Genomic DNA, 24147 nt, shown 5'->3' with positions numbered 1-24147 from the left:
GTGTAAATCTTCACAGTCAGGTGGAGTCCTTGTACTGTATGTCCAAAACTACTCCTATTCTATTATTAATATGAAAATAATAATAATAGATTATTGTGAAAATAGCAGATCTACAAGCTCGCAACGAGTCGCTTCGCAACACGATGTGAGTCTTGTAGATCTGCTATTTTTACTACTTTTGTGTGACACTGTAGTATGACGAAGTCGGACTAACTTATGCCCCCTGACGAAACCGAAACGAGGAGGAGGCGTCACATCCGCATTATCACCTGACGGTATGACCGGAAGCATTTGAAAATGGCGGGAGGCAACAGTCTGGCCACGCAAGACTACTTTTTCCATAAGAGCGACAGTGGTGGTGAAATGCTTTTTTTTTACTCACTGGAGCAGTACACGTGTCCTGTGATGGTGGGCGGTGGGGAGTTTGAGCTCAGCGAGGCGGTGTCGTCGTCCTGGGAGCATCCAGCCTGGATGGCGCGCAGGTAGCTGTGGCTGCGTGAGCGGAAACACGTGGGAGCGGGAAGGTCCAGGGCCTCCACCGCCTGGGAGCCCGTCCCCTCGCAGTACACCGGCATGGAGGCCAGCGAGCGCCCACAGCTCTGCCCGCATACCTGTCAATCACATGATGGGCACTGAGGTTTGACATAATGCTGCATGGAGCAGAGATGGCGTGTGACCTGTAGTAGTCAGTTAACAAAGTGCATTTACTTGAGTACTGTATTTAAGTAACTTAGCCCATTTACGATGGGAACCCCTTTTGGGGTTCTTGTTGCTATGTACACTACATATTGTAGCAACATACTTTTTTTGTTGTTGTAATTTTTGAACTTTCCAGAAAACTTTTAGAAGGCATGTTTTGAATCGGCCTCAGTCCTGAATGTATGAATGCGTTCCACTACTGTACATTTCAAAGACAAACTTTTGATTCCACTACATTTCTAGGAAGGAAAAAGCCTACTTTATGAATTAACCACCACTAACTTTACTTATACACTTTTCAAGTATAATGAAAATCTTTCTCGCAATGCATTGTTAGCTTGTAGTCGCAGGGCATGTACAAAACATTTACAAATATTTTATTTTATTTTATTTTGTACATGCCCTGTGAGACATTCATAACATTTTAACCTGTATCCCTGCTCGTCCGCAGTGTGCTCATGTAGCAGTAGCGGCTCAGAGCCTCTGCCTGATGACAAAAAGCCTAATATATCCCCCGGCCACCCTTGAGGCTAGTGCAGCTAGATGTTGGCTTTCTATATGGGAGACCCGGTTTCGAATTCCAGGCGTTACACTCAATAATTCGGCCAAAGCTTCCTTTCATGTATGATCTGTTATTGACGTGTGCTTATGGATACCACCGCTTTTCTAGGGAGACCCACCGTGATTGGCCAGTAGTCGCTGTGATGGATAGTTCTCGTTTTTGCAACTATGCTTAAACCTAACCCTAACCTCAGTGAAACTATGCCTAAACCTGCCCCTAACTCTATCCTCAGTAAAGCTATGCCTGCTAGGCCTAGGGAGCCAACCAGGTAAGGCGGGTCTATCCTATGTTGGTGGAATCCATAATAATGCGTAAATAGTGTTATTGACACCTCTTCAGCCCTTGGACTGGATTTGTCACCTTATATGAACACTGAAAGAACTATAATTTCACTATTGTGTTCTGTCAGAGATGCTGTGAAGTGTGACACAACATTCTGCCTCTGCTCCCCGTTTCACTTTAATGTATTTCTGATCACAAAAAAACATGCTGCTATTTATTTATTAAACAGATAATATTTACCAGACAGACTCCCTGAAAAATGGATTAACCGCCTCCAAAGAACTCGAAAATACAAGCACATTTCCCCTATTCCTACCTCACTGCATGGCTACGGCTACCCGTTGAGCTCAGAATTGATTTTAAAGATGGTATTGTTTGTTTGTAAATCACTGATTGGCACCTCCTTACATTTCTGACCTTTTGAACCCTAGTTTATACGCTTCCCTGTAATCTTAGATCCGCAGACAAGCTGTTATTCAAGGCCCCCAGAACAAGGTTTATAACAGAAGGATATAGTAGGGCTTTTGCTGTAAGTGATCTACACTTGTGGAATAAACATCCACTGGGAATTAGACTGGCTACCTCAACATCCACTTTACACTTTAAAAAGTATTTTAAAAACCATATTTTAAAAACTCTCTTTTAAAAACGTAATCGGCCCATTTTACGTCCGTATTTTGTTAAATAAATGCAGAGACTATAGTATACAATCTACAGACAATAGCTACAGTATAAAACTAAATCAAACAGCATAGTGTAAGACTAGACGGTAGAAGCTGATGCTATTGTGTTACACGTCATGCCTGTAAATCTGCAACGTCGGCATGCAATGTACCGTAAAATCACACACAATGTGCTGTGTACACAGAGCGCCTTTTGTTTGTGTAGAAAGGCAAAGCCGGCCTTAGCCACATGAGCCCCAGGGCAGTGCTTCAACCGCTTTCATTTCAAGGATCCTTATGCATGGGTTTGATGTCGTCGCTGTCGGGTGGAAACCTCATTATTGTCCAAAACTGTTACTTTTCAGGATTCAAATTCAGAAATAGCAAAAGTAGCAGATCGACAAGCAAAAAATGCATCGCTTCGTGTCGCATTTCGAGACGAGTTTAGTGCTTGTGGATCTGCTACTTTTGATGCTTTTCTCCCGTCCCGTCCGTCACTCCCGTCCGTCGGTCGCTCCCGAGTCCAACCGTCGGTCGCTAAAGACCGACCGATGGCTGACGGTACAAAAGTCCTACTAAAACGGACCTTTTTCCGTGGCAAGGTTCTGTATCTTTGTCCTGCATGGCATGAGGTTGAAAAAGCGATACATGGGGGATGATCAGTGTCATGTGATATTGAAAGTGCTATAGTGTGAGGGCCTTATTGTTCATATCAGAAGGTGTGGGAAGTCCGATGATCTTGGAAGCAATACAGGTAACTGAAAAGTTTGTTTCTGTTAGGCATGGACAGTATGGTGTAGAAACAGTACAACAGAACAGGTTGAATAATACTTTTGTACAATAATAACAGACGATGAGGAGCAACAGATCAGATTATTTAAAGTATGTGATGTTGTTGGTTGAAGGGCTAATACAGTCATTTGTATAGTGTGTAGACTGTAGAGGAAGAGACCGGGGACACAACCATAGGGGGGCCCTGTGTTGGTGATAACGGTTGATGAAAATGATGTAGCTACTTTAACTGTTTGTGGTCTATTACTAGAGGTCTAGAGGGGCAAAAAGGATGGGACCAAGTACATCAGATCTTCAGGCAGCTACTGCAGGATCTCTGTATAAAATGTTGTGGCAGATAAGTTATGACGCTGTTTTAGGAGTAGTGGAGAGACTTTCCCAAACAATCTGGCTGAGTCGGCATAATCTCACTGAAGATGATGATGATGATGATGATGATGATATGATGCATAAATAAACATCAATATTTCTAGTAAAACAGGAAGTGAAGAAAGCAGTAGTGGTGATATTTAGCTGTGATTATGTCAACAGCAGTACTGTTCATAACATTCAGAATGCATTCACAATTGTCCCTTCATCGTTTGGAGAGATAGATGCATGCCTGCATGCTGCTGCATATTATTTGTCTTCTCTTTGTAGTATAATAAAGGCCTCTAACATTTTCAGGTTGAAAACCGACAGTGACATGTTCGTCAACACCAACTACCTCAACCACACGGTGCTTAGGCCTGAACTGAAGCCCAAGGAAAACTACTTCACGCTTCACGGGCCAAATTTCTTGGAATTACAAGCCAATCCGAGACAGCGCCAGTAAGTCGTACGTGTCCAGAGAGATGTACCCAAGCGAGACGGGTCCCCCCTTCTGCTATGGAACCGGTTACGTGGCAGCGGTGGCCGAACGGATAGCGGCGCGGTCTAGATACCGGAAGGTTCCCAGTTCGAATCAGCCGTCCGACACGTTAAAAATTACCACCGCTGAAATGCCCTTGAACAAGGCATCAACCACTACGATGAAATGTGTTCTATGAGCAGGGCCTGGCTGGAAACAAGTTCTTGAGCTTAGCCCAGATACCCTGGGTAAATATAGATTTAATTTCATTTCATTTCATTTCATTTCATTTCACGTGTTCTCCGGGGACTTGACTGCCAAGATCTACAGAGCCTCTCTGATTACATCCCCATGAAGGACCTCAGCCTTCACTGGAAGAGCCATGGACATCCATAGACGTTTTTATGCTTGTTGGCAGCCAAGTCTATGGACTTTTATTTGTTTAGGGCAGCAGTTAAGGTGACTTTCCACCAAAGAAATCTTTCCAACTCCAACAGACTCTTTCCAACTCCAACAGAGAGCAACACAATAGCATTTAATTCAGCACAAACCAGTCGGTCGATGCAACATTGTTTTTGCGCATTGTTTGGGCTTGTTTTTGAAGTGTAGTTGCTTATTTGGGCTTGCTTTCAAGATTATTTTTGAAAATAGCTGATTATAAGAAAATGTCCTTCTGCACACCTACAATGGACAGGTGCGTCGGATAACTGGAACTGAGAAGTAGAGAAAAAGAATCCCGCACACTGTCTTCACTTAGTTAGATTTATTGAGCAACGTTTCGGTCGTTCAGACCTTCATCAGGCATAAAGAAGAACTGACAAACAGTCAGTATAAGTACATACAACTCTGGGATCAGCGGGGGCCAATCAGATGCACCGCGCCAATCCGTTATCATGGAGAGGGACTGCCCACAGGTGAGTACAGGTGGTATAATTTTTCCATGATAAAAGGAATACCTTTAAGGTGTACTGACTGAGGCAACAAATAAATATTGGACAATTATACAAATAAAGCATGTCCCTGGAGGGCATACTATCCAATAAGTGTATTAGGGGTCAGACCTAGTAAATTAGAGGTATAAGGGTCTGTACTCAAAATACACCAAAAAGACATCAAACACAATGACAGCTTTAAAAGACTGTAACAACAGGACATAAAACGGCACCAAAGTATCGAAAAATCTATCAAAAAAACCCAGAGGTAGAAAAAAACCTCAAAATCAAAACATCACATTTAATAGGAGTTCATCATTTAAACCTTTTGGGGCTAGGGTGTCGCAAGTTAAGATCCAATGTGCCTCACATCTCTTATGGAGGAGGTCATGGTTTCCACCTCTGGGTGGCAGAGGAACCATGTTTATATCATGTTTCATGACATTAAAATGAACGGCAACCAGGTATTCCCTGTCATTTCTGCGAATAGCTGATGAAATAACCAGTTTCACCACTAGCTGGCTTCTTTTGGGCTTGTTTCCATAGACCTGGTCGCTTGTTTCACTCACCGGAGTCTCGTACCAAAACAAAACACACATACCATTTTTGCCTAGGTTTGCTTTGGAGTTGATCGATTAGTATAGGAATTGAGGGTTGAGATTGAGAATATGGTATGATATCTAGTTCAAATGTGCGACTGGCCTGCTTCTACACCAGTAGTCAGCCGTCAGCCCTGAAACATGATGAGCAGATATAGGTCCACTCTAGAGTATTTAATTACCCCACTCATCACTACCACACGGATATTGGCGGCTACTGAGGTCAGCAACCGACCAAACATGGCCAGTTCTTCATTAACGTGTTCCGAATTGGTTTGATGGAGAGTTGCATGTATGGATTTACAGTAAATTTCTCCCCGTCCGTCCGGCGTCCGCCCGCCCAAATAGCAGCTACTAATGAGGGAAGATACTCAAGAGCCTCTTTCCTGCCCCTGTCTCGGTTGGATTATTCGCATTTAACCAAAATGCATACAGCTCATCGTGTTAAATGCTCTCTCACTCAACTCTAGTAGATTGGAAAAGTTTTTTTCTCTTCAATGATTATCCCATTCATCACATCCACTCTGTCTCTCCTTATAGGTGCTTGCGTTGCTCAAACTATTTCATTATCTTAATGAGCCGTTCTGTGCCAAGCCAGCAAGTGTTTGTGCAACAGACAGACCATATAGCTCCCATTTATGAAGCATGTATTTACCTGTCAGCAAAAGCTATAGGCAGTGTGCACAGACAGCAGCCATATTGGAAAGAAATTGGGCCTCGTTTACTTCCTTCACAGGTGTTACCTACCTATGATTCTAATGAAGTCTCTGTTCCATTTAGTGTAGAACAGTGGTTTGCAAACGTTTTAAATTCAAGGCCCCCAATAAAAAGAGTTATCGGGGGTCTGTACTCAAGGGTCTGTACTCAAAATACACCAAAAAGACATCAAATACAATGACAACTTGAAAAGACTGTAACAACGGGACATAAAACGGCACAAAAGTATCGAAAAATCTATCAAAAAACCCCAGAGGTAGAAAAAACCTCAAAATCAAAAGATCACATTTAATAGGAGTTCAAACTTTGCGATACAAAGCATTGTGAACTTGTAGATCTGCTATTTTCAAAAGATTTTCATACATTTGAAAACTTGAAATGAGACATTCTGCATACTTTTACTGTTGGTACTTGCCAATACTTTTGTACTTTTTTTTTTACTCAAGTCAATTTTTTATTTCCAGATTTGTACTTGTAACAGATGAGTATTTATATTTTGCAGTACTGTATATTGATACTTTTACTTAACTAAAACATTTGAGTACTTTTCCCACCACTCCCGCCCTCATTCATCAATTGAGTGTAAAATCTGCCCCAAATTCGAGTGTAGGTTTTGTAGTACACCCACGTCACCACGGCATTTATAAAGTGATCGCAAACAGCTGATCCTTCCTTAATTTCGTTCCGACGTTAATAAATGTGACGGCTGAAATCTATCTGGCACGCCCTATGAAATCAAGCCTCGCCCTCGTTTTTGCGACATGAACAACTGCAATACGACCTGGAAACCATAGTTACATTGCCTTGCTGCCCGCCTCACCCCCCCTCTCATACACACACACAGACGCACGCACGCACACGCAACTTGCAAGCCCAACTGGTGTGTTGTATAAAGAAAGAAAGAATGAACACCTGCATGAATTAAATAAAGCTGAAAGCCTACCCTGTCTGTGTTTCTCCTCTCGCCTCGCTTACCTTGCTGCCCGCCTCACAAAACAATAAAAGATAGCCTACTTTGGCAGCCCTTGTGCATGCACATTTCTGGTTTAAAGAACAGCATGCAAGCCGCCTTTGTTTTAAATGGACCCCCAAACTGTTCACACTTCACACCTATGCGCTACCCCCCCCCCCCCCCACATACACACACACACACACACACACACACACACACACACACACACACACACACACACACACACACACACACACACACACCCTCCATGCTAATTTGCCCAGTCAATCATTTGATCCACGCTACGCGCCTACTGTGTGTTGTTAGTTGTATATTCAATTATTAAAGTCTTTATTCATTTAATATACAACAAGATATATTAGTGAACGAAAACCTGAACCTGTGAACCATGAATTAAATAACAAATAGGAGCGCACACACACTGCTGTTTTGCATAGGTGCTCCTCCTGTCCTGTCTGTCTGTCTCTCTCTATCACTGTGGTCCGTCCGTGACACCGTGACCAACTGACCATGCACGTTCGACAGTCTATTTAAATTGCCTCGCAGTCGCTGCAGTGGCTGCTGTCAACTGTCTATTATATGAATATTGCAGCCAAAAACGTAGCCTCATGTGGCACTGGACAGTGGTGGTGGTGGGCTGCAGGCTGGGTTAGCCTATAGCCTACTATCTCCGATGCGTTCCCACTTGCGCTGGCACGGCACATTTGGCATTCGAGCGACGCGTCGGGTTTATTAAGGAGGAGGATTAAAGAGGAGATTGCACATACTGTAACTCCAGAAAGACATCGGCCTGCTGTAGATTAGGCTACAGTAGGCTACCCATGTTGGGACTCTCCGCAGCTGCAGCACTGCACTATAGCCTACTCTCCAACGTCCCGTTATGGAAATATTTCAGCACAGACAGCCCAAATCCTCGCATGTATGCGCTCATCATGCAAAACACTGTTTAAATGGCTTACGCATCTAACTTGCAACATTGTTTTAATTGCACGATTGTAATTGCTTGTAAAGTTGGTAATCCTACCAATTTCATATGACACAAAGACACATCATTGATGTAGGCCTATTCCTTTTTTCTTTTATTTTTCTTTTTTTACATGTAGCCCATATACATACAGTTTTATATTAACATTTTAGGAATGAATACATGTTTCGATGCCCGTGACAGCCTGTCAGCTGGTCAAACAATGCTGCTCCGCTGTTCTACGACAGAAAAACAGGTGAGGACAAAGTGTACGACAGCTCCCGACCAGACGTGATTTTTGTCTTGGCACACGATCAATTTCAAGCTTTGGCGGAAATGGTAAATTTCCGCCTGAGGTCATCAAGAACTGCAACCTTGATGAAGTCATCTTGGAGATCTGCAACCAGGCTCTAATGAAAAACATCATGCCAGAAATATGGTCTCTCTCTCACATCACCCCTGTACCAAAATCTGGAGATCTCTCAAAACCTGACAACTACCGTGGCATCAGCCTGACCTGTATCATTGCAAAAAATGTTTAACCGCATGATACTGAACAGGATAAGGAGCGCAATCGACCCCCACCTCAGGGAAAACCAAAATGGGTTCCGAGAGGGGAGAACCACCTTAGCACAGATCCTTGCGCTAAGAAGGATCATTGAGGAGGTAAAGAGGAGCAACCTAGCAGCAGTGCTATGCTTCATAGACTTCAGAAAGGCCTTTGACTCAATCCATAGAGGAAAGATGATGAGAATACTCAAGGCCTACGATGTCCCTCCGAAACTGCTCCGAGCCATTGAGACCATGTACACAGGAACGAGAGCCCGAGTGACAACGCCGGACGGTAATAGCGAGGAATTCGACATCCAAACCGGAGTGCTGCAGGGAGACACCCTAGCCCCCTTCCTTTTTATAATAGTATTGGACTATGCTCTGAGACAAGCTATTAAAGGAAGGGAGTCGGAGCTCGGCTTCACTATCGTACCCAGAAGGTCTACGAGACACCCTGCAGAAACCCTCACAGACCTGGACTATGCTGATGACATCTGCCTGCTATCTGACCAAGTAAAGCAGGCACAGGCTCTCCTGACCAGAGTGGAGTTGGAGTGCGCTAAAGTTGGCCTCGGGCTAAATGCAAAGAAAACCGAGGTCATAACCTATAACATCCCCCAAGAACATCTGCCCCTAACAACAATAGAGGGTACTGCGCTAAAGGAAGTCAGTGACTTTAAATATCTGGGCGCATGGGTCGGCTCCACAGAGAAGGACCTTAAAGTGAGGAAAGCCCTTGCCTGGAGAGCTCTTAATGGTATGACCAGTGTGTGGAAATCCAACCTCCCCCGACATATCAAGATCAGTTTCTTCGCTGCGACTGTGGAGTTTGTTCTCCTCTATGGCTGTGAATGCTGGACACTAACACAAGCCCTACAGAAATCCATGGATGGATGCTACACCAGAATGTTGCGTGTGGTTCTGAACATCAACCAGGACGAGCACATCACCAACAAGCGTCTGTATGGAGCATTACCAAGTGTATCAGAGAAGATAGCAGTAAGGAGGATGAGACTAGCTGGCCACTGCCACCGACACCAAGAATTCCCGGCCAAAAAGCTTGTACTGTGGGAACCAACACACGGGCATCGATCGAGAGGACGCCCCACACCTACCTATGTGGACGTACTAAAGAAAGATGCTGGTGCAGAAAGCACAAATGAGCTGGCCAGATGTATGGAGAACCGAGATGACTGGAGACGCCGATGGAGGGCTCGTCTGAGGACGACGTAGAGAGAGTAAATGCCGAAAATTGCGGTAATTTTGGCGTGCACCCATATTTTGGCGTACGCACGGTTGATAAACGAGGGCCGTAGTCTGTAGCTTTGTAGCTGACAGTGTGAGCGCAAAATCAAGAGTACTCGGGATATGTGGAACTTCATATTTGGGTAGAGTCACGTCATATTGATGAGATCATATTCATTATTAATGATGTCACCGTATTAGTTCATATTTGGGAAAGAGCGAAGGACAGATGCTCATTAACAGGACGATATTCACATTCTTAACAGCAGGCTGTGTGTGGAAGCAGCATCATGGCCAGGATCAGGTCCTGGTTTCTGTTGGTACTCTATGGTCTGCTCATCTCGGAGCTCCTCCTGGCTAAGAAGAGAGACTACTATGACATACTGGGGGTGCACAAGGACACTTCCGACCGCCAGATCAAGAAGGCCTTCCACAAGCTGGCCAAGAAATACCACCCGGACAAAAACAAAAGCCCTGGCGCTGAGGCCAAGTTCAGAGAAATAGCGGAAGCTTACGAGACCCTGTTGGACGACAAGAAGAGGCGTGAGTATGACCAGTTTGGTCACGGGCCCCCGCCAGGCGCCGCTGGAGGATGGGGCGGAGGAGGAGGCAGCAACTACAACTTCCAGCATCACTACCAGTCGTTCAACTTCGACGACTGGTTCAAGGATTTGGACGTATTCAGTCACCAGCAGCAGCAGCAACACCGGCAGAAGAATCGCGTTCAAGGGGCCAAGAACAAACACAAAAGCCACAGGTCCAAACCAAGGGGCAGGGCCTTCGGCGATGTTTTCGAGGAGTTGTTCTCGTTGGACGGTGGGCGTGCCCCTGGTGCTAAGAGACAGTTCCATGGCTCAGGGGAGCAGCAGCGGCAGTGCCGGACGGTGACCCAGCGCAGGGGGAACATGGTGTCTACTTACACCGTATGCTCCTGAGACTGCAGGGAAACCATGGTTAAAGCCGTCCTGAAATGGCTTTATTGCTAAATTTATTTTGTTATGTTTAGCTCAGAAACAAGGGTGTGTTTTTCCTAGACCAATCACAGTGCCAGCCGACGGTCCTGTTCCCTCCGAGTGGTGTGAACTCTGAACTCTATAGAGATGGAGAAAATGTAATTTTTATTTCACTACGTCTTGAAACCAAAAGAAAGCTACTGCAGGTGCAATCACTGGGAACACCGTTTGATTTAAGGCCAGTGGTTGTCAACCTTTAGAATTTTAAGGACCTGCCATTTGATAACATTTTTTTTTAAATCTCTGGAATTCCAACTACACTACTATCAGAGTATTGTACAGCAGTGATTCTCAACTATTTCATATATATGCATTAGGCAACGGACCCCCATTTGATATATTGTAGGACCCTTACCATTTGGTTGCATTAGTACACCCCCATTTGATATATTTTGGGATCATTAACATTTGGTTCCATTAGTACACTCACAACCCATAGGGGTCAATTTGGACTCCTGATGGTCCTCAGACCATTGATTGATTTAGGCTAATATGTGTGTGTGTTTTTTTTATCATGATTCTTCCAAACAAGAATCCTCACAGGTTAGTGTACAAATAGAACATTGGTCCATGGATAGAAGCCAACATTTAATTTTGTTCACATGGATTCAATCATTCATGATGTGCTTATGTTTGGGCCATGTGCATTTTCAGAGCACGTTTATTAATGATCAATCAATTGCTTGTGTTCTGGCTGGGATTAATGGAACTAACGTATCGGTTTTAAAGAAAAATGCCATGATTTTTTTTTCTCTTACATTTACATTTTACATTTGCTTTAAAGGAGAATTCCATGCTAGAAGCCTTTCTTACCTTTATTTGTATAGTTGTTACGTCCCCACCAAAGAGGTCCAGGTGTTATTTTGTGCAAAAGTGCATTATTGGCTATTTCCCCTAATATAGCCTAAGCCCGCGGCGTAAACGTCTTTAAATAAATACTTTCTGAAATGTCTATGAGGAAAATGAACGGAGAATCATTTCCTGGTCCAGGGTAGGGGGCGGGACTGCGACGCTCTATAATGTACCTGGGGGGGCTTTGGAATAGGGAGAAATTATGACAGGCAGTTTCTGCTGTCAAAATATGTCCCCCCCCGTATTTAACTTAAACGCCCAATGCATTCTCAATGGCAATAGCACAAACTTTGGCATGGTACTAGTCCTACATACTTACACCTAGAAACCCCATTCAAACCTATTTAGGTTCATCTTAGGGTGGACATGTTTGCCTGAAAAGAAATCTTTGAAATGTTTCATAGTTTTAGAAATATAGTGCTTTCAAATTTGAGACATTTATAATGGTGCTCAATGGCAGCTCTATGGCACGTCAAAAAATCACTTTCACCTAGAAACTCCATTCACACATTTTATAATTCAGCTTACTGTGGAGACAAATGCTGGAACTTTTAACTTTGAAATTATTTGTAGTTTCTCAGTTATTTAACTTAAACTCCCAATGCATTCTCAATGGTAATAGCACAAACTTTGGCATGCTGCTAGTCCTACATACTTACACCTAGAAACCCCATTCAAACCTATTTAGGTTAATCTTACGGTGGACATGTTTGCCTGAAAAGGAATCTTTGAAATGTTTCATAGTTTTAGAAATATAGTGCTTTCAAATTTGAGAAATTTATAATGGGGCTCATTGGCAGCTCTATGGCACGTCCAAAAAAATCACTTTCACCTAGAAACTCCATTCACACATTTTATAATTCAGCTTACTGTGGAGACAAATGCTGGAACTTTTTACTTTGAAATGATTTGTAGTTTCTCAGTTATTTAACTTAAACGCCCAATGCATTCTCAATGGCAAATAGCACAAAACTTGGCATGCTACTAGTCCTACATACTTACACCTAGAAACCCCATTCAAACCTATTTAGGTTCATCTTACGATGGACATGTTTGCCTGAAAATAAATCTTTGAAATGTTTCATAGTTTTAGAAATATAGTGCTTTCAAATTTGAGACATTTATAATGGGTCTCAATGGCAGCTCTATGGCACGTCAAAAAATTACTTTCACCTAGAAACTCCATTCACACATTTTATAATTCAGCTTACTGTGGAGACAAATGCTGGAACTTTTTACTTTGAAATGATTTGTAGTTTCTCAGTTATTTAACTTAAACGCCCAATGCATTCTCAATGGCAATAGCACAAACTTTGGCATGCTACTAGTCCTACATACTTACACCTAGAAACCCCATTCAAACCTATTTAGGTTCATCTTACGGTGGACATGTTTGCCTGAAAAGAAATCTTTGAAATGTTTCATAGTTTTAGAAATATAGTGCTTTCAAATTTGAGACATTTATAATGGGTCTCAATGGCAGCTCTATGGCACATCAAAAAATTACTTTCACCTAGAAACTCTATTCACACATTTTATAATTCAGCTTACTGTGGAGACACATGCTGGAACTTTTTACTTTGAAATGATTTGTAGTTTCTGAGTTATTTGACTTAAACGCCCAATGCATTCTCAATGGCAATAGCACAAACTTTGGCATGCTACTAGTCCTACATACTTACACCTATAGAAACCCCATTCAAACCTATTTGGGTTCATCTTACGGTGGACATGTTTGCCTGAAAATAAATCTTTGAAATGTTTCATAGTTTTAGAAATATAGTGCTTTCAAATTTGAGAAATTTATAATGGGGCTCAATGGCAGCTCTATGGCACGTCAAAAAATCACTTTCACCTAGAAACTCCATTCACACATTTTATAATTCAGCTTACTGTGGAGACAAATGCTGGAACTTTTTACTTTGAAATGATTTGTAGTTTCTCAGTTATTTAACTTAAACGCCCAATGCATTCTCAATGGCAATAGCACAAACCTTGGCATGCTACTAGTCCTACATACTTACACCTAGAAACCCCATTCAAACCTATTTAGGTTCATCTTACGGTGGACATGTTTGCCTGAAAATAAATCTTTGAAATGTTTCATAGTTTTAGAAATATAGTGCTTTCAAATTTGAGACATTTATAATGGGTCTCAATGGCAGCTCTATGGCACGTCAAAAAATTACTTTCACCTAGAAACTCCATTCACACATTTTATAATTCAGCTTACTGTGGAGACAAATGCTGGAACTTTTTACTTTGAAATGATTTGTAGTTTCTCAGTTATTTAACTTAAACGCCCAATGCATTCTCAATGGCAATAGCACAAACTTTGGCATGCTACTAGTCCTACATACTTACACCTATAGAAACCCCATTCAAAGCTATTTGGGTTCATCTTACGGTGGACATGTTTGCCTGAAAAAGAATCTTTGAAATGTTTCATAGTTTTAGAAATATAGTGCTTTCAAATTTGAGAAATTTATAATGGGGCTCAATGGCAGCTCTATGGCACGTTAAAAAATCACTTTCACCTAGAAACTCCATTCACACATTTTATAATTCAGCTTACTGTGGAGGCAAATGCTGGAACTTTTTACTTTGAAATGATTTGTAGTTTCGGAGTGTGTGTGTGTGTGTGTGTGTGTGTGTGTGTGTGTGTGTGTGTGTGTGTGTGTGTGTGTGTGTGTGTGTGACGCAGCTTGGCCTGTTGTAGTGCCACCATGAGGCTGATTTGAAAACTGTCAAGTGGCATTTCTTCCAAAGCCTAGTGGGAATATGCATGCACAGTTTCACCACAACCGGACGCTGCGTTGAGTAGTTGTGGCGATTTGTCCAAAACGGGTACAAAGCGGGCTACTCCTGAAAAGTTTAGAAGCCAATCGTAGCCAATGAGGGTGGATTATGAGAAATCAAACAAACCCGAACGAACGAAATTTGGATAAAATCTGAAGGAGTAATATTAGAAAATGTGTTTTACATATGTCGGCCTCCTGGTGGCGCTATAAAGAGCAGATGTGAAAAATTCCAGGCAAAGGTTTTTCCTTGGCATCTAGGGAGTTGGCATACAAAGGTAAAACACTTTTCGGCCAATTATAGCGCCACCATGAGGCTGAGTTGAAAATGTTCATGTGGCATTTCTTCCTCGGCCTAGTGGGAATGTGCGTGTACAATTTCACGGAAATCACACGATGTGTTCATGATTTGCAGCATTTTGTTTGAAACTGAGTACTCTGAGAAGTAGAAACTGAGAACTTTGGAAGCCAATCTTAGCCAATCATGATGGAGTCTGAGAAATCTGAAAGAGCAGTTTCGTTGAATTGGCATTGACCGGGTTAACAGTGCCGGAGATTAGCTGTTCACAGACGGACACATGGACGGACGGACACACGGACACACGGACGGACGGAGTGCAAAACATACTCTCTCCCCATGCCTTCGGCCTGGTGGAGACAATCAAATAATCAACAAATAATTCTTTATAACTGTTTGATATTGGTGTTGATTTAACTTTTCAGGCCTATGTTAATTATGTCACCACCTGTGCCTGATTTTTGGCATCACACACTTTCATTTTCAATAAAAAAATAAAATCTACAATTCAAGTTGCATAAAGACTTTAGTGCACCATCTTTCCAACTGATCTCTCTGCCTCACTGAGCACATAACCAACAGGGACGTCCATACGACGTCAAACAGACGTCTCTGTAAACACCCACCCCAAAACGTACGTCCTGAGCACATAACCGGGACGTCCATACGACGTCAAACAGACCTCTCTCTCTCTCTCTCTCTGTGTAAAACACCAACCCCAGTCGCCGTTCCAGCCAGACGTCCATACGACGTCTGTACAACGTCGTCGATACGACCTGACAATCAATCTCAGGATACGAGGAGTATCCACAGTCCGTTGCAAAAAGACGTCCATATGACGTCCATACGACATTGACTAAACGGCCCCAAATGGTAGCGCTGAACCACTATGGACGTAATGACATTTCTGGCCACAACGTGGGTGTCAATGCGCTTGTGGCGCTGTTCCACATTTCACTGCCGATGTGCCACCCAGATAACCTGACTCCGCCAGATGGGGCAGCAGAGAGTACACTGGAGGGGGGAACCCAGTGTAGACTGAAGTAGCCAGACTGAACTATTCGCCACTGATTGTAACAGCCTGAAATCAATATTATATCAGTATTCCGATATTAACCTGCGGAGGTAAAGCCAGTGAAGCATTAAGTGAAGGTGTGGCCGGATGTGGCATGTGCCATGTGGCATAGTGTGGGTGGTAATTAGGAAAGAGAGATCAATCAATGAAAGCGAACAAAGTATCAACAGATAAGATATACCGTTTGTGTGTGTGTGTGTGTGTGTGTGTGTGTGTGTGTGTGTGTGTGTGTGTGTGTGTGTGTGTGTGTGTGTGTGTGTGTGTGTGCGTGCGTGCGTGCGTGCGTGCGTGCGTGCGTGCGTGCGTGCGTGCGTGCGTGCGTGCGTGCGTGCGTGCGTGCGTGCGTGAGTGAGCATAGCAGCACACGCATGTACATGGTATATACTGTATAGGCGTTACTATGGTTGTGAGAAACAAAACATTAAAGACACAAGACTTTTTTTCAGCAGTCTCTGTCAGCGTGATTTATTTGACGGCCTCTCTTTTATCCATATAGGCTTTTATCTCCCTTAATGCCTTATGTGTTCTATGTTATATATTTGGATTATTTTATGAATTGTATCATTTCAGAATTGTTATGTCATTTTCATAAAGCGCACTTTGTTGAAGTTGCGTCAAAAAGCACCATGCAAATAAAGTGTATTATTATTACGAATGTGTGCTCTCTTTTTGATTATTTGAATACTTTAACAGTTTGCAAAAAAAAGGTACAACAGTGGTACAGATTTATACAAAAGGTGCTAAAAGGACAACTAAAAGGATACATTTAATTTAACCCATTGTGGTCAGTCCAGTAAATAGTTGTTGGGTGGTTTTGATTGATTGATTGATTGAAAAATGTATTAACAGTTTGCAGAATTACAGTACATTTCAAGCACAAACTCAATACAAAGGCTGTTAACTGTGAGTGGATGACCCAATTAAGCATTACACTTGTTTCCAATAGGGTCCACAATGTTCAATTCATCAAAAACATTTAGAGACGTACAAATAGACACTTCTATATAGCCAAAGAACAGAACAGGAATTCATCATAAAGGAGGTAAAAAGGGAAAAGAAACATATACAGTGAGGGAAAAAAAGGGGTGGGCGGTAGGGGGGATTCACGTTGGTGATACACTCAGACTTTCCACAGGTCAAAGTGCACTCAACTTTGTGATATGGTTTATTGCTGGGCAGGTACTGTACATCTGAGGTTTAGTCATCCACGGGGCAGGTACTGTACATCTGAGGTATAGTCATCCACTGGGGAGGTACTGTACATCTGAGCTACTAGTCATCCACTTCAGAAAGACTCACATCTGTAAAGGTAAGACCTTGATTTCTCTCTCTCTCTCTCTCTCTCTCTCTCTCTCTCTCTCTCTCTCTCTCTCTCTCCTTGTTATATCTTCTGCTACTTGGGTACTACCATGTCTATTGTCTAGTACTGTTATCACCCTACTGTATAAGATCCAACAATTAACATCAATAATAATCCTCATCATACTATAATTCAGTCAATGTCTGTCTGAATGAATGTGTGTCACTGTAACATAATAATATGGAGGTCTTAACAAAGCCCTTTTTCCAATTTAACACCTTATAAATTAATAATGAATTTATTAGTGAATTAAAAATGCGAAAACGCACCCAGGGTGCAGTAGCCCCTGCGGGGGGCAATATCTCACAACGGGTAAGGGCTAGTAATAATAATAATAATAATAATAATAATAATAATAATAATAATAATAATAATAATAATAATAATAATTTAGCAGAGGCTGGGCAATTCTTCAACTCCTCACATACAGCTCCTTCTCAAAAAATGTGAATGTTATGGAAAAGTAAATTTTACTCCGTAACATAATTCAAAAAGTGAAACTTTCATTCTAGATTGATTGTGCATAAAGTGAAATATTTTAAACCTTTTATTTTTATCTTGATGATCATGGCATAAGGCTCATGAAAATCCAAACAATCCTATAAAATAGAATATTTTACGAGACCACTAAAATAATGATTTTTTTTTAAATGTATGCACTCAATACGTGGTCTGGGCTACTTTTTTTTAAAGATATTTTTGTTGGGCTTTTTCTGCCTTTATTCATAGGATGAAAGTATAGTCTGACAGGAAATGGGGAGAGAGATGGGGGAAGACACGCGGCAAAGGCCGTCGGGATCGGGAGTCGAACCCGCGGCACACTGCCAGACTGGATTACCAGCCAAGGTGCCTGGACCACTGAGCCATGGCCCATTGGCCCAGGCCGGTCTGGGCTACTTTTGAACAAATTATTTCATCAATGGGGTGTGGCATGGAGGTGATCAGCCTGTGGCACCGAGGTGTTATGGAAGCCCAGATTGGCTTTGATAGCAGCTTTAAACTCATTTGTATTGTTGAATCTGGTGTCTCACACCTTGAAACATAGATTCTCTGTGGGATTCAGGTCAGGCCAGTTGGCTGGTCAGTTAAGCACAGTAATCCCATGGTCAGTACACCTATCACTAGTAGTTTTGGCACTGTGGGAAGGTGCCGAATCCAGCTGGAAAGGAAATCAGCATCTCCATAAAGCTGGTCAATGTACTGAAGCACAAAGTACTCTAAAATATCATTTATTTTTGAGTGGTGTAAACCACTCCTACGACTGGCTTTGTTAGTTTACGTGTCTGTCTGTCTGTCTGTGCTCAAAAAATGAGCATGATTGCTACAGTCACCCAGTTCACCCGGGTGTGATTTCATTACGTCAGACATTACATCAGACCACAGCTGATCAGTCTATATAAGACCTTACACCACTCAGTTCACACGGGTGTGATTTTGTAATAATTGTTTCTGGAAAATAATTAGGAGGGGGAGGAGCCAGCGGAAAACAGTAGCCTAATTGAAAAGAACACACAGACCCAAATGGACCTGTCAGGGTACACTCTCTGAGTTACAGACCCATAAGGGTCCATTTTGTTCCAAACTATCATTTAGCTGGGTAAGTAAGTAGCCTTGCTGAGCCATGGGGCCCATAGGGGCAGGAGCCTACAGTATCTCCTGTTTCGGTAGCTTGATGTACAAGTACACCCCCTGGACATGACGCTAGTATGTTGCTAAGACAACGTGGGCTTTCATAACACCTCAACAGTGCCCCTGGACATGACGCTAGTATGTTGCTAAGACAACGTGGGCTTTCATAACACCTCAACAGTGCCACAGGCTTATAACCTCTATGCCCCATTGATTACATCATTTGTTCAAAAGTAGCCCAGAGACCCCAAACATTTTTTAGTGGTCTCGTAAAATATTCTAATTTGAGATTAGATTTTTCTTCTTTTCTTGAACTGTATGCCATAATCATCAAGATTCAAACAAAAAAAAAGTTTTAAATATTTCACTTTATGCACAATGAATGTAGAATATATGAAAATGTAACATTACTAAGCTAATTTACAAGAAGTAGGCCTACACAATTAGAGAATGTCAAATAATTATTACTTTGATCAACGTTTCTGTTATCTATCATAATTTAAATGGTCCCAACCCAACATCAATACAGCATGGAATTGTGGACAAAATCTTATCCAACGACAACAACATATTCTTTAGTTTTAGGTCTGAGAGGCTAGATCTAATTGAATGGTGGTCCGTGGCTCATAATGCCAATTGAATAGTGGGCCTTGACATGAAAAAGGTTGAAAACCACTGCACTATTTGAACTGAACTGGTCAAACATTGGCCAAAGTCGCCAAAAATGAATGTCAAACACCGGTAATATAAGAGGCATATACATTTAGAAAATAGCTGATCTACAAGCTCAAGTGCTGCGAGCTTGTAGCTCGAGCCACACAAAACAGAGCAACAGTAACATAAATCAGAACACCCAGAGAAAACCCCAGACCACAGAAAATCCACTGAATGTTCTTTTTAATTTTTATCCCTCGATTTTGTAACCCATTTTTTCACCCCTGTGCCAATTATCTAATGTGATGCTGGGCTCTACACACCCTCCGCCAACCTAGTCCCCATATATGGGGGACATGGGGAGAGCAACGGACTTGAACTCATGCTTCCTTCATGCCTGAGTGTCCAAGTTGCTCCTTTACACCTGACAGGGGGGAGTTTCCCTGGTTGGACGTAGCGCGTGGAAGGAACACGTTATTCCAACCAGTTCCTTACCCCTCCATCAGGCGCCCCGGCTGGCCAGGGGGAGGCAGTATAGAGACCAGGATTACTGCATGTTTTTGTGAGGGTACCTGCCCTAGGGGACACGGGGAGAACATTAATCCACTGAATGTTCAAAGTTCAGGTTGTGTGGTGTAATTGAGCTCATAAAACCTAAGAAAAAACGAAAAATAAAAATAAATGAAAATTAAACATGTTAACAATCTCACTTTCCAGAACCAGACCAACCGGTGGTGCCACAACGTCCGTCGCCTCTTCATGGAGAACGGCAATAACTTCAGCGGCAGCGACAGTCCTGTCGCCGGTCCGTACAACAGATGGAAGACCCCGGGGGACAATCTCTACTACTACAATGATACCGCTAGTGTGGCTCTCCTGCTGACCGGCCTCTGCGTCGGCCTGCCGTGGCTCATCGGCGTGATCATATGCGTCTTTCGCAATAACGCCGCCCGAAAAGCCCTCACCGTTCTCAACGTGTCGCTAGTCTTCGTAGCCCTCCTCCAGTGCTTGTCCTCGCCGGTGATTGTCAAAGTGCTGATGGACGGCGTGTGCCGGGTGGAGCACTGCGAATTATTCGTGGTGGTGTGGTACGCCTCGAGGCACTGCGGGGTGCTGCTCCATCTCCTGGCGGCGCTGGAGTTCAACGTCGCTGACACGGATTGCGGAATTTGCGGTCGCAAGCTGCGGCACGTCTACTATTCTCTGCCGATCGTCCTCACCTTGGTCGTCGTCTGCCTGCTTTTCGCGGAACGCACCTTCGCCTGCAACATCGGGCTGGGTGCTCTGGCCTGCGTTTTCTTCGTGTCGACGTGTTCGATGTTGGTGTGTGGTCGGGCAGGCCGGGGGCGGTCTCACCGACAGCGGGTCATTGCGCTGGCCCTGGCAGCGGTCACGTTCGGCATGTACGCTCCTAGTTTTGTGATGACGTGCATGGCGGAGAGTGGAGCATACGTCTCTGGTCACACTTATGAAATCATGAACTTTTTGAACAACATGCGGCTGGTGACGGACGCAGCTCTGTTTACGCTGATCACACGCGAGTCGAACGCCCCGCTGCCGCCTGCGCAGCCGACCGACGTGCTCTCCAGTGGTGGTGGGGGTGGGCCGTACGTCATTGGGGCAGCCGACTGGCAAAACGGCCAACACCAGGGGGCAGCGGGGGACCCCCCAAATTATTTGGTTTTACAAGCTAACAAGCTGTAGATCGATATCGATTGGCTCTTTTACAGTTAGGCCTATTATTATTTTTTACTCTTTTTACTTTGTTTTTTAACTCTTGTGAGCGTGAAATGAAACCAAATGGACCCGTATGGGTCCATTTGGTTTAATTTCACGCTCACAAGAGTTACATTATTGTAAAACACCTTCACCCCCCCCTCCCGGCACCCATGACAGTTATAAGAACTGTTTGCCACTGATTGTAACAGCCTGGAATCAATATTATACAGATATTAAACTGTGGAGGTAAAGCCAGTGAAGCATTAAGTGAAGGTGGGGCCGGATGTGGCATAGTGTGGGTGGTAAGAGGAAAGAGAGATCAAAGTATCAACATAATTGCACATAGTACCTGAGATAAGATATACAGTGTGTGCGTGCGTGCGTGCGTGCGTGCGTGCGTGCGTGCGTGCGTGCGTGCGTGCGTGAGCAGAGCAGCACATGCATAATTGCATATACTGTACATAACATGGTATACTGTATCTGTCAGCGTGATTTATTTGACACTAGGAATTTATGAATTGTATCATTTCAGAATTGTTATGTTATTTTTCTAAAGCGCACTTTGTGAAGTTGCGTCAAAAAGCACCATGCAAATAAAGTTTATTATTATTACGAATGTGTGCTTTATTTTTTGATTATTTGAATACTTTATTTATTACTTTATTATTCAGTGATTTATACAGTGATTTATACAGTGATTTATTCAGTGATTTATTTATTACTTTATTATTCAGTGATTTGGGTGATTTGGAGAGAAAAAAAGCCGGTCCGCCCCGGTAACAAGATGTGCACATCACGCACTACAGTGGGGGGGGGGGGGGGGGGGGGGGGGACACACACGCAACAGGCCAACAGCACACACACCAGGGCCCGCCCCCGCTCGATCATGATTGGCGGAAGGCCTCTCTCTATCCTGATTGGATGGAGGCTGGACCACCTAGCCAAAAACTAGGGGTTAACTGGGGACAGGGAGGAACTCCTTATATGGTCAGCTATAGAGTTAAGTGAAATCACTGAATATACCTTTAACAGTTTGCAAACAGTGGTACAGATTTATACAAAAGGTGCTAAAAGGATTACTTAAAGCAGGGGTGGGCAACTTTGACCATGGAGAGGGCCACTATAGTTCCACACTCACTCCAGAGGGCCACTATAGTTCCACACTCACTCCAGAGGACCACTATAGTTCCACACTCACTCCAGAGGGCCACTATAGTTCCACACTCACTCCAGAGGGCCACTATAGTTCCACACTCACTCCAAAGGGCCACTATAGTTCCACACTCACTCCAGAGGGCCACTATAGTTCCACACTCACTCCAGAGGGCCACTATATTTCCACCCTCACTCCAGAGGGCCACTATAGTTCCACACTCACTCCAGAGGGCCACTATAGTTCCACACTCACTCCAGAGGGCCACTATATTTCCACCCTCACTCCAGAGGGCCACTATAGTTCCACACTCACTCCAGAGGGCCACTATAGTTCCACACTCACTCCAGAGGGCCACTATATCACTCCAGAGGACCACAGTGCATATTACTGTCGTAGCAAAAATAGCCGATCTACAAGCTCAAAACGCGTCGCAATGCGACGAGTTTTGAGCTTGTAGATCAGCTATTTTTGCTATATTTGAATTGAAAACCTGAATAATTTTTTGCTATTTTGAATTGGAATCCTGAAAACCTTTTATTGAATTTCAAATACATTTAGTTATAGTTATGTTAACTTTATGAACTGTTAACATAAATTGGACACAAAAAGACACATTTTAATAGTCATTAAGTACTATAGTAATTTTAATACGTCATGAAGTAATTAAAGCGGGTTTGGAATTGTAACAGCTGAAATCAATACTATATCAGTATTCTGATATTAACATGTGGGCCGCACTAAGTGAAGGTGGGGGCCGCATGTGGCCCCCGGGCCGCCAGTTGCCCACCCCTGACTTAAAGGATAAATGTATCCTGTGTGGTCAGTCCAGTAACTAGTTGTTGGGCGGTGAAATGCTCAGACCTTCTACAGGTCAAAGTGCACTCAACTTTGTGATATGGTTTTATTGCTGGGCACTGTGGGCAGGTATACTGTACATCTGAGAGGTCTAGTCCTCCACTGGGCAGGTATACTGTACATCTGAGAGGTCTAGTCCTCCACTGGGCAGGTATAATGTACATCTGAGGTCTAGTCCTCCACTGGGCAGGTATACTGTACATCTGAGGTCTAGTCCTCCACTGGGCAGGTATACTGTACATCTGAGGTCTAGTCCTCCACTGGGCAGGTATACTGTACATCTGAGAGGTCTAGTCCTCCACTGGGCAGGTATAATGTACATCTGAGGTCTAGTCCTCCACTGGGCAGGTATAATGTACATCTGAGGTCTAGTCCTCCACTGGGCAGGTATAATGTACATCTGAGGTCTAGTCCTCCACTGGGCAGGTATAATGTACATCTGAGGTCTAGTCCTCCACTGGGCAGGTATAATGTACATCTGAGGTCTAGTCCTCCACTGGGCAGGTATAATGTACATCTGAGGTCTAGTCCTCCACTGGGCAGGTACTGTACATCTGAGGTCTAGTCCTCCACTATGCTGAGGGAAAAAATACAAACTATCCAGGTTAAGGACTGGAATGAGGATGCCTGTCTGTCTCTACAGGGTTGTATGGACTGCACTGACTGGGATATGTTTAAAGAGTCATGCAATGATATTGATGAACTTACTGATGTTATTTGTAGCTGGACATCCTACTGTGAGAATATTGTGATCCCTGTTAAAACTGTTAAAATGTATCCCAACAGTAAGCCATGGATAACAAAGTCGCTTAAAGGGCTACTGTACAGAAAGGGAAAGGCATTTAAAGAAGGGAACCTTCTAGAGATGCGTAATATTGAGAAAGAGATTAAACGAGAAATCAGAGCCGGGGAAATTAGATATAAAGACAA

General features: G+C 43.3%; 2 protein-coding genes across 2 annotated transcripts in view; one reads left to right on the top strand and one right to left on the bottom strand.

Moving 5' to 3' along the window:
• Window positions 1-24147, bottom strand: part of LOC306916794 (disks large-associated protein 4-like) — a gene marked incomplete at its 5' end in the record, with an annotated part of 76199 nt that overhangs the window by 29159 nt on the left and 22893 nt on the right. Inside the window, one exon of the mRNA XM_079494821.1 lies at window positions 383-611. Coding sequence (XP_079350947.1) covers window positions 383-611 — 229 coding nt within the window. The remainder of the gene's footprint in view (window positions 1-382; window positions 612-24147) is intronic.
• LOC306942909 (dnaJ homolog subfamily B member 9-like) lies at window positions 10099-10743 on the top strand (the record flags this gene model as incomplete). The annotated part of the gene is made up of 1 exon (XM_079529089.1): window positions 10099-10743. The coding sequence occupies one exon, from the start codon at window positions 10099-10101 to the stop codon at window positions 10741-10743; it is 645 nt and encodes a 214-aa protein (XP_079385215.1).

The sequence above is a fragment of the Electrona antarctica genome (assembly GCF_951216825.1).
Source record: "Electrona antarctica genome assembly, chromosome: 2".
NCBI lineage: Eukaryota > Metazoa > Chordata > Actinopteri > Myctophiformes > Myctophidae > Electrona > Electrona antarctica.
This window is presented reverse-complemented; position numbering and strand designations above follow the sequence as displayed.